Below are 11,332 nucleotides of genomic sequence, written 5' to 3'. Positions count from 1 at the left end.
AGTTCATGCTAAGAATCTCTCAAGAGGGAAAGTCGTAGATACCATAGCAAAATGTTGGTGTTTGGGTCATTTCCTGGCCCCTGGGTGGCAGAGCTGTTCAGGAACAGCGCTGCAGCTGTGCTCTGTTGACTTTAAGAAGAGATCAGATCCTATTTTCTGGTTCACAAGTTCTGCCCATAGGTCTGAATTGAGAGAATAAAAGTGACATGGCATATCTTTAAATGTTTGGAAGATGTGGATATAAGGCTGGCCAAAGAATGGTGTAAGCTGAGAGGGATGGAAGAACAGCCTCACAAATCAAAATATTACCCAGTAAGAGGACTTTCTGGTTTTCAGTGGTTTTCCACTCCTTTCTCTAAGGCTTTGTACAGAAGAACAAATAAACACATCATAAATAAATTAAGGAAGATAATGAAGTGAACAAGCCAGCAAAATAAATAATTTCAGCTTTTCTGGCTCCAGTAAAATAGGAAGCTTCTACTTCCTAAGGAGTGGGCAAGAAACTCAAGACCTGTGCGGGCTTGCAAATATTCTGTTTGTGTTTTCCCAATGCAAGAGGAAAATCTGCAACTCTGATTTCTATCTTGTTTTTTTTTTTTTTTTATGAGAAAGATCTGGGAAAAAAAATCAATGAGAACTGGCCCTTCTGCAGATTCTTCTTTTCTTCTATTTCCACCTTTCTCAGTGGCTCTTCGTGTTAGTAACAGTGCACCTCTTTCCCTTTCACAATTAAAGGACTTGCAGACCGAATCCTTTGAAAATGAAATTATTTTTCAATACCAGTCTCTGACGGAATGGAAAAATCGGGAAAACTTATAACTTGTAACCATACACAGTTTTCATATGTATGAGGCAAAATTCTCTTTGAGCACTACAGAAATCTTGCCTCATCAAGGAGAACAGAAATAGGCTCTGTTCCTGTATTTTCTCCCTTTGCTTTAGTGTGCTTCCATTTGGGCACACACGTGCAGCATGGGTGCATGCTGTACTCTGGATAGCTTTATAGCTCTTTCCTGAAGATGGTATTCCTCTCAACTATCTGCAGAATTTCTATATTTATATGACAGCAGAGGGAGCCAGAACTTCAAAGCCAGACCATAAACCATGAAGTAGAATTCATTAGCTATGCTGAAGGGAGTGAAGCAGGGAGGAGGGGAGAGAGAGAGAGGGAGCGAGAAAGAGAGGGAGTGAGAGAGAGATGCCATCCAAATTACCTACAGCAACAGTGAATAGGGCTTCTCTTCTGGATCAGTAGGACACAGAAGACCTTACTTTGCTGCTGCAACATTCCTTCATTCTTCCAAGACAGAAATGTGCAGCAACAGCAGTGATTTTCTTGATCAGTAACAGGTAAGGGTTTTCTATATTATTTATTTCAGACAAATGAGAGCTCAAACCTCCTTATAGAAGTTATCATTTCTGATTGTAAAAAATTATTCAAGTTTCACTTGAGTGACTGACAGCAGATCCCATTACTGCTAGTTTCCTTTCTCCTCACATTTTCCTCTGGTTTGGATAACTGACTGATTTCTCATCAGAAAGTTAACAGTTAAGATACAGCTGAAACTTAACCTAAGAGCTGAAGCAAGAGATCTTGACAGGGACAGGACATTTAAATTCAAGAGAAGCTATGGATTGAAAGGCTTTCTGTGTACTGGATTCCTAAAAGCTAAGAATTCTTGCACCCTCCTTCAGTTCCATGAAAATGTTGTAGATTTCTTTATTGTTTTAGAATAATACAGACGGCAGAAATATTAAGCGAACCTGATCCAAAGTCCAGTATAATCAACGTGCTCTGAATCCAGTCACAAGGCAAGAAAAAAAGAATACTAAATACTTTGTTCTCTTCATATATTTTTCAAGCTCTTGTCCATCCCTATAAGAGATGGCTCCTCCAGACCCATGCAGCACCAAGTAAAAAAAGAACCTATTCTCAATTAGTTTTTTAATACCACCATAATAAACATTAATACGCTTATTAATGGTAACAATTGAGGAAGAAGTGTTATAAAACCTAGGGAGGCCTTTGCTGTTTGCCATTTAGCATTGATTAAGGCTGTGCAAACAATTACTTTATGAGTCAGTGCCTGAACCAAAACATTAAAAGTATAGTTTTGAAAGACTGTATTCTTGAGGGAAAGAAGGCATTTTCAGATGCAAAAAAAAAAAAAAGTGATTTTAGTATGAATGCAACAGTTTGCTTCATTGGAAACAAAATAATCATAATCAATTTCTAACATTTTTATTAATAAATCAAATGGTTACCACACTGTATGCATGACGATACCAAACTCAGTAGAGCCCAATGATTATCTGGGTTCTCTGTCCTCCATCCGACTCAGAAAAAGCATTTGCAGGGACATCTCTCAGCTCCCCAAAATGTTCGCAGAGTATGGGTCCACTGAAGCAAATGACCATTTTTGACAAATCAATCCAGTCTGATTTGTCATGAAAGGGCCAACCCTTGTATCTCCGGAGGAGGCCTTCACAGCCTTTCAGGGTGCAAGCGGGAGATGTCAGCTTCTTGGGGGATCTCTAGGGTTCAGGTGCGATTCTTGCCACCTTGCAGTGTGACACAAAGCTTTTCTAGTTACCACTGGTCACAGGAAAACACTTCTTATCTCATGGTCCCCACGACTCCTCATTCCCCACCCAACCCATCCACCAGTTCCTGTCAGTACACATCGTATCCAGCTATCCTAACTGGCTGCTAAAGTGCCCATGACAATGATTTATGGATTCCCCACCTCCTCTGGTAAAGATTAACTTCATAAAAATATCTTCTATTTTTTTTTTCTCTTGGGTATAGAACAAGACACAATTGCCTTTACTCTTAAGGGATCAGGGACTAACTACTATTCTCCAGTCTGCTGACCTGCTAGTCACATTTTATCTTTATGAACTGGCTCTGTGTCTTTGGTAAGGTTGTCATGAATTTTACCAGATAAGTAAAAGTTGGGAGTAGGTGCTTTTGTAAACCTTCCCTGATATCTGCAGAGTCAGAGAAGGTTAGCTCATAATATAAGGTCATAACCTCTTAAAGGTTTCCTTCTGAAAATGTGTAGATGTGAGATTGGAAAAATACTTTCAGTTTCATGTCTATTTATACCATCTCCTTATATTAGAGATTCGCAACTTAATAACACACACATTTTATGCTATACTCTAATTATACACACTTTAGAAATGTTTAACGTATTTAGCTTTTTCAATGACCAAAGGTGTTTGCTACCAATATTTTTGCAACACAGAGTTAAACAAAAATAAAGAATAACAAAGCGCACCACTGAATTTCATTATACTAAATCCCTGATGGATTTAACGTTGCTGCAGGATGTCTGTGTACACTCAGTTTCATGTTTCCTTTTCTAGTTAAGTAGTACCTGCCTGGGAACCAGTAAAGATAGCCAACTGATTTTTAACTTTTCTCCAAGATGTAAGGTTAAACAGGGCAAATCTATTTTAATGAGGTAATGTCACTGCCAACAAAAAAATGATACTGCTGGTAGTCAGTCATCACCACCTCGATTAATATCTGCAATATGAATTTCAGAGTTTTATTAAACCTTTCCACTGTTCACTTTTTTTTTCTAGTTTATAAGAGGTAGGCAATAGCTGCTTTACTCCAGTCAATTGCCATAACTCTTTAAATAAGTAATACACTCACTTAACATCTTTAGGAGTTGCTTGTCTCAAGATGCTGTATGGACTGAAAGCAGCAAACATGTCTTGAGCAACTAGTTAAGTTCTGAGCTAGATAAGCAATTGCTTCTAAGTACCAGATAATGAAGCCAAATACTGCAAATGTTTTTTTCTTTAACTGGCATCTCATGTGGATATTGACCCACACTGTCCATCACAACTACGGAATTCTTTTTTTATTACATGGAAGGGATGATCACAATCAGCTTTGCAAGAATGATCCACTCTTTCCAGGTTAGCACGTCAAGCACAACATCAGTAGTAGTTCCTTGCTTTATCCTCCCTCCACGAATATAGTTTTTATAGAGGTTTTCATGGCATGTCTTCAAGCCCAGAGGTCTCTCAAAAAGGCAGTCATGCGTTAACTGCTTGGGGCCACTTATTGTCTAGTAGTTCCCTTGAAATCTGCTGAGGGTTTCAGTTTCCTCCCTGATCCACCTCTACAGAAATTCATTTCCTTTGAGGAATTTGTTCTGGGAACTACAGGATAGCCCTCTGGGGCAATGCTTACAAGCTGACTAGTGATAGTTTCTTTCCTTGTTTTGAGACAACCCAATTGATGATTTTTTTTCAGCAGGACAAATCCTTTAAACCTCACCTGCTCTTTTTATTTGCTTCTAATACAGAATGCACAGTGATGAATGTCTGTAAAAGGTGCATGCAAAAAGTTTAAGTAACACTAAGATTAAACCTTGTCTTCTTCCTTCTGTATCCTGTTCACTTGCTGCAGACTTGTGACACTTGATTTTTTGGAGGAACTATCCCATGCTGCATCAATTGGAGAAAAAAAAAAACCCTTGCTTTTTGAACACATTAGCTTCTGTTACAGACCTCATTCTTGAAGTTCATTAAGGGTTCTGAACAGGATTACTCTTTCCTCCTCAAAAAGAGCAAGCAAACAAAATCAATCCAACTTTTCCCTTCACACCTTCTGCAAACTGATTTTGAAGGCCCCCTTCTTACTCCTGCAAACCAACTAAGCATTGTTTCTCTTTCTGGAGACAAAAGCAGGGTTTTTTTTAACTCAGATTTTTTGATATGTTTTATCAGGCAATTAACAAAGCATCAACACAGTGAGAGGTCTAAAATCTTTTTCCCTACATGTAGCTAACATTTGATTCAAATGTCTAAACACGTTGCTTATTACTGACTGTTAATTTAGAACAAACTGAATGGCAGTCAAACATATTGTGATAACATAACATTTGGCAGTGACTGACCTTGAGAATATGTCATCCAAGGATATCATAATAGAATAGATAAATATAAGGTCACTGCAACATTTATTTTTCTAGTTTTCTAGAACTGCCTTTTACATTATGTTTGCCAGAATAAGAGATACAGAGAACTAGGTGATCTAGGCTCTGACTTTTCCCAGGACATCAGGCTGGCTGGCAGTTTGAAGTCCTGCATAGTGCACCACATGTTCCCTTGGACAACTCATGTCTCACCTCCCTCTCTCAGGCCCCTTATCTGTGACAAGAGGATAATTTCTCATTTACTACTGGGCAGTACCAGGAGAACGAATGCCCAAGAAGCGCTTGGCAATCACCCTGTGGGGGACACTATGGAATGCAAGGTGTTAAAATAGAGGGAGCTCCTAATCCAACAAAAGGTATTGCAGAGCCTTCAGAGATTCTCTTTATCCCCACCATGTTCGTCACCTGTGAAAAATGCACAGCCGCATTCTGCTTTCAGCATTCCTCTTGGGAATGTGCCCCTTAAATCTGTTGGATCTTGCTTTTGCTTTTCAGGTGGCTTCACTACTTTCATTTTTTGCTTCAACATCATTCATTCTCTGCACTGATGCCTCAGCGTGTGCAAAAGAGGCTGGGATCCTTGAGAGGGCTTACTCTGTCAATGTACCTTTTCAAGCAACAAAAGAGAACCATGTGTTTGTTGTTGAGGATACAGAAACAGAAAATAAATCAATCTGTTTGCATGGATCAAGTAACACGAAAGTGAGTGGACAGAAAGTCACACCTACATAAAAAATTCTGGAAAATTTCCTTTGCCCTCTTCATTAAAGATTTATACTACTGAGGAAACAGAAGAACAAGAGGAAGAAAACTTAACTACATTTGACTTGTGTGACTGTTCTGACTGTCTCAGACAGATGCAGATACAGATAGATGTATCGTCAAGTCTAATAAAGCAACAGAAGAATTGACTGCACTAATTTTTGCTGATTAAGCAAAATAATGATCTGCAAATACCTGTTTATTTACTGCACACTATGGCTTTCATTACTTTCCAAGAGGCAACATCTCTAGAATCATACAATACAATTTATAAGGAGAAAGACAAGGCAAACAAAAATTTGTAGGGTAACGGGAACCTTTTTTTGGTACACTACTGGTCACCTGTATGCATGCAGTTGCTCAGCAGTAAACGCTACATAAACAAAGCAATAAGCACATTATACCATTTATGTATTCATATCTTGACCACTTGTTTTTCTGAAGCTCAGAAGTTTTTCTCAACCCCACGGACTTGTTCAAGTGGCATTTTATTGCTGAGGAAAGGGTCATGCAATAGGCAAATAGTGTGGTTCCCCAAGTATTTATTTAGTTTTCACATTACAAGCCTCTGTACAGCATGAAACTTCCTCTGGCTTTTGGAGAACTCCAAGCAGAGACAGATTTTTTTTTTTTTCTTTCTTTGATTCCTAGATAGAGGACTTGGACACCAGGGTCAGGATTATAAAGCAGGTTCTCTCATGACACATCACAACAGCCTTCCAGGAGCCATCTGTTAGAGTCCAGGCAGTCCTATGGCTGAGATTTCAAAAAATATGCCGCCCCAATTAACTCTTGAGTTCAGCTGAGAGCTCATTGAAAGCTGAGCTCAGGGCTTGCAGCTGTGGTTAAGAAGCAGACCCATCTGCCCATGCAGGAACAATATCCAGGAGGCTGCACATACTATTACAAGACTTGAATTCTCTTCATTAAAAAGAAAAAAAAATAATGCTGAGGGAGAATCAATAAGAAGCTTGTCACAAGGAATTAAGAGACTTATTCAAAGTTGCCCACACTTAAAGAAAAGGAAAAAAACCCCAAGGGTCTAGACTAAATTTCTGATAAACCCTATGATGGCTGCATTAGACACCTAGAGGGAGACATCAATGTCACGGACACTGGAGTTTATCCAGAATGGAGAAGCAGGGAATCTGGACTGCAGTTCCAATGACCTATCACAGCTGTGTAGAAGCTGAAAAATCTTGAAATTATTTTGAATTATTTTAGACTTTTTCAAAATCATCCCATGTTAACCCTCCTAAGGATAGGAGACTGAATTTTTGCATTGTGGTCGTCTTAGTCACAAGTGCATTTCACAGATTAACTCATAAGAGACTTTAGTGTTGGCTTTATGCACCTCATATACCTTACTTTTCACATTGGTGTTTAGCTGAACTGAAGGTAAACTCAGACCCATGATGTGTATTCTGCTCAGGTTTGCATTAGAATCTTGCAAAATTTGAATTACATACAATTTTTACCCCTAAGAGTGCTTTGGTCCGGCTAGCTTGAATCATCACTCTACTACATTAGTGATGTTCAAGATACTGCACTGAGTAAATTATGAAGTTAAGATGTTGTTAAATCATGGGACAAGCTTACAAGTAAACACAGTTATAATTCAATGAAGTTCCATACCACAGTTTAGCAAAGTGTTCCACTTCATGCGCTAATAAACTATATCAAAGGGAGCTGCAAAATACACACAGAATCCCTGGCATTTGCTTCCCTGTCCTCTCCTCTCCCCTTTAGACTAATTTCTTATTGCACAACTAAGCAATCTTTTTTCCTTTCCTTTGCAGATACACCCAAATCTTCCACAACCAAACAGAACAGATAAAACCTCTTTTAGGCTGGCTCCAGAAGACCCAGATTCATTTGACTGTCACCCTTTCGGACAAATATTTTGAGGTTCAGTATGAATAAGACAAGGGCTGTTAATGATGCTTTTCCTTTCCTCAACAGTAAGAACTGGAGCACAAACCGAAGCTTCCCAGTGCACATTTCTAATCAGTGCAAGAACATCACTGACCTTACTGTCTTTCTGGCCACTTCATACAGCTTGGAGACTGTCTTAGGCATTGTGGGAAACATCTGTCTGATTGCTGTCATTGTCAGGCAAAAGGAAAAGGCCAATGTCACCAACACGCTAATTTCCAACTTAATAATTTCAGACTTGTTTATGTGTATTGTCTGTCTGCCTTTCACTGTTGTTTATACCATGATGGACTACTGGATATTTGGGGAAGTCATGTGCAAAATGACCTCTTTCACTCAGTGTGCATCAGTGACAGTGTCAATTCTTTCCCTTGTCCTTATTGCTCTGGAAAGACACCAGCTCATCATAAATCCGACTGGCTGGAGGCCAAGTATCTCCCAAGCCTACCTAGGAATTGGAGTAATTTGGATTTTAGCATGTCTCATGTCCCTGCCCTTTTTGACCACATCCATCTTGTCTAATGATTTGTATAAGCAGCTCTCACACATCATGAATTTTTCTGCTGACAAGGCCATATGCATTGACTCGTGGCCTTCTGAGCAACAGAGACTTATCTACACAACCACTTTACTGCTCTTGCAATATTGCATCCCACTGTTCTTCATTATACTTTGCTACTTGCGTATCTACTTACGTCTACAGAAGAGAAAGGACATGTTTGAGAAGAGTGACTATAACAACCGAGCAGTTCAGCTGAGAAGGATAAATATTTTACTAGCATCCATGGTTGCTGCTTTTGCTGTTTGCTGGCTACCATTGCATGTCTTCAACACCATTGTGGACTGGAATTACAAAATCATTTCACCTTGCTACCACAATCTCATCTTCTCATTGTGCCACCTAGTAGCTATGGCTTCCACCTGTGTCAATCCAGTTATCTATGGTTTCCTGAACAGCAACTTCAAAAAAGAAGTGAAGTCTTTGATTCTGAGCTGCCAGCATAATTCAGTAAATGCATCAATGGAAGAATATGATCATTTGCCCTTATCCACCATGCAGACTGAAATTTCCAAGGGCTCACTAATGTTGAACTGCAGGCATAATTCTATCTAGAGGTAAAAAACATATCATTGAGGCTCACTGACACCATATGCACATTTTTACCTGTAGGAATAAAGAGAAATTGGTGATGCCATAGCTGGGATATGAACAGGAACCCATTACTGCCTGATTTTTGGAAGAACAACCAAAGGATTGTTGTAAATGTATATAGCAGGTCCTGTGGTACACAAGCTGTTCATGTCGTTGAGATGGTACAGACATTGAGGAGACTGGGCTAAAACGTACCAGGCTGCTCTAAGAGACCAGTAGCTAAGCTGTGGCTGCACATAGACTGGTACAGGGTTCATCAGCTAAGCTCTTATCTCTACTGCATCTGCAGTAGACCCAGATTTCCAGTTTCAGCATTGCAGACTGTCAAAATTTGCATTAGAGAAGACAGCCTCAGTTTTTTCAGTATTAGTAAGATCTTTATGGGTGGCTGACACACCAGCAGAACAGAGATATGTAAATATATAAATTTTTGTGCTTTAACAGATCTCACAAACTATTAGATTAGAATAATCTTCCAGCGGATCTAGTTCACAACAAACAACTGGATGTTTGTATGAAACCCCTTTTGGTCATACAGGCTTGGGATTAGCCATTGGCTCTGCAAGTAGGGACAAAGGACAATGACCTTGGTATTTGAAGATGATAATTACTTATTGAGGGATGGTGGAAAATGAAAACATTAGTGGACTGAGCTCTTAAAATACAATGAGATGACACTGAGCCTTATTTTTAAGTAAGTGAAAAACAGTTGTAGATCTACATGGAAATGAGTCCTGTTGACTTTGCAATTCCTGTTGCTGTCTGTCACAAACCCTGCAGTGGTAAAATGGTGTGGCATGATGGTACGAGGCAGCTGAATTACTGGAGTTGTTCTAGGTCTTGGTAACAAGATGTTACTTCTGCTTCAGCAACTCTTTGATATCTTAATGGCAAAGTATCTAATTTAGAAGGTCAGAATGAGAATGAAAACATTTGTAGAAACCATGTCTTTTCAGAATGGGTATGCTCCCAAAGAAGCAAGCATGCATTTCCTGTTAAAATAAAACTGGATATCAGATATCAGTCCCACTCACTGGCATCAGCAACAGAGATGGATCTGAAATTCCAGCTAAGCTGTAGAAGGTCAGTGAAAATACACAAGTGGAATCCAGGTCAGATTGAAGCCAAGCTACATGTAAATAGGTAGCATTGTCAATTGCTCTACTAAAGCGAGGGTTGTGTTTTAACATATATGTGGTATTTTTAGTGTTTTATTCACAGAACCTACAAACCATAAACTCATTTTAACCTCTGGCACCAGAGACATTGCTCAGTGACTACTGAGAAACCAAGAAGCCGGTGTGTCCAAGAAGCCCATATGGAAGAACAAATTAGGAAAAAAAGGCTGCAAGTGTAAGGAGACCAACCAGGGCAATGTTAAAGAAATATGGAAGCATATTCTGTCCTGAGTTATTAAACTAATCTTAGCAGAAGGTTGGACTAGTTGACCACCAGAAGTAATTTCCAACCTGAATTATACTATGTTAAGCCCTTGTTACCCATTGTAGTCAATGGGTTTGCATTGAATTGAAGCTAACCAATGCAGAGTTATGCAGACAGTAAGAAATTCCTTAGCCCAGAGCTCTCTGATTAGATAAATTGATGAAGAGGTGAGGAAGAAATTCTTGTCATGCCACAGTCTGACAGGCAGTATAGATGTTGTACAGAGTATCTGAAGGCAATAGCAAGAACTTATGGTAGAAGGTAGCAAGAGCTATCAACAGATATGAGATCATATGTTTATCTGGCAGAAATGGGAATTCATCCTATGTCATGAGCTGGATTCACAGACATCTAGGAAAACTTTGAACTTGAATTTGTGTGTGCGGAGGAATAAGGCAAAAGCTGTTCCAATGAAGTCATCCTTCTAATTCTAGGCAGAACCCATATATCTCAGTAAGAAAGTTAATGTGTGGTTACCTTTTGTACCTTCCTCAATTATCTGGAAAGACTATTTTTGCTTCTTTCAAATTGACTTCTGCTTTCTTTTTTTTCTTCATTACTTGCCACAGTGGGATGAGAAGTGGTTTCGCTTGATATATTTGTATGTAATGTCATTTCTAGAGTGGACACTGAGTCTACCAGAGACACAGAACAAAAGGATTCTTCCTTTATCTTACATGCAGCTTGAAATTTGCTACAGTAACTGAAACCAGAGCTAATACAAGCATGTGATGAGTAGTACAAAATAGAGTAAACTGCTCCATATCAGCTCGATTTATACCAAAACTATCTTGCGTTATTTGAACACTTAAATAATGCTTATGCTTTGTAGTGGTTTTGTATTTAGGATCAATTTAAACCATTTAGCATTGAGTATAGGCTCAAATACTTGCTATAATTCCAGCATTTACTCAACTAAGATGTGTGTCAAGCAATTGTAAGACTACTCTGCTAAACACGAACATAGAAGATTATTTTATTTATGATCTTAAGTATGTAACTTTTCAAGCACCAATGTCTTAAGTGGAAACACAATTACCTTTACAGTTTGTACTTCCATGAGTGTGTCTTTATTGCT

The 11,332-nt window shown here is 38.9% G+C and overlaps 1 protein-coding gene across 3 annotated transcripts; it reads left to right on the top strand.

Annotated features, from left to right (window-relative positions):
* Positions 1–1,179: 1,179 nt before the first annotated feature.
* On the top strand, positions 1,180–11,031 carry LOC138724207 (neuropeptide Y receptor type 4-2-like). Of its 3 annotated transcripts, XM_069864060.1 has the most exons (4): positions 1,180–1,350; positions 2,810–2,919; positions 5,167–5,317; positions 7,523–11,031. In XM_069864060.1, the coding sequence occupies exon 4, from the start codon at positions 7,639–7,641 to the stop codon at positions 8,770–8,772; it is 1,134 nt and encodes a 377-aa protein (XP_069720161.1). In that variant the 5' UTR covers positions 1,180–1,350; positions 2,810–2,919; positions 5,167–5,317; positions 7,523–7,638; the 3' UTR covers positions 8,773–11,031. The 3 variants fall into 3 exon arrangements, with proteins under 3 accessions (XP_069720161.1, XP_069720162.1, XP_069720163.1); XM_069864061.1 differs by lacking the exon at positions 5,167–5,317; XM_069864062.1 differs by lacking the exons at positions 2,810–2,919; positions 5,167–5,317.
* The last annotated feature ends 301 nt before the right edge of the window (positions 11,032–11,332 follow it).

Source organism: Phaenicophaeus curvirostris, chromosome 9 (genome assembly GCF_032191515.1).
Source record: "Phaenicophaeus curvirostris isolate KB17595 chromosome 9, BPBGC_Pcur_1.0, whole genome shotgun sequence".
Lineage (NCBI taxonomy): Eukaryota > Metazoa > Chordata > Aves > Cuculiformes > Cuculidae > Phaenicophaeus > Phaenicophaeus curvirostris.
The sequence above is the reverse complement of the archived record's forward strand: the minus strand, read 5'-3'. Positions and strand labels throughout refer to the sequence as shown.

Excerpts from the sequence above, each read along its gene's own strand:
- LOC138724207 (XM_069864062.1), top strand. The coding sequence starts at position 7,639 with ATGAATAAGACAAGGGCTGTTAATGATGCTTTTCCTTTCCTCAACAGT.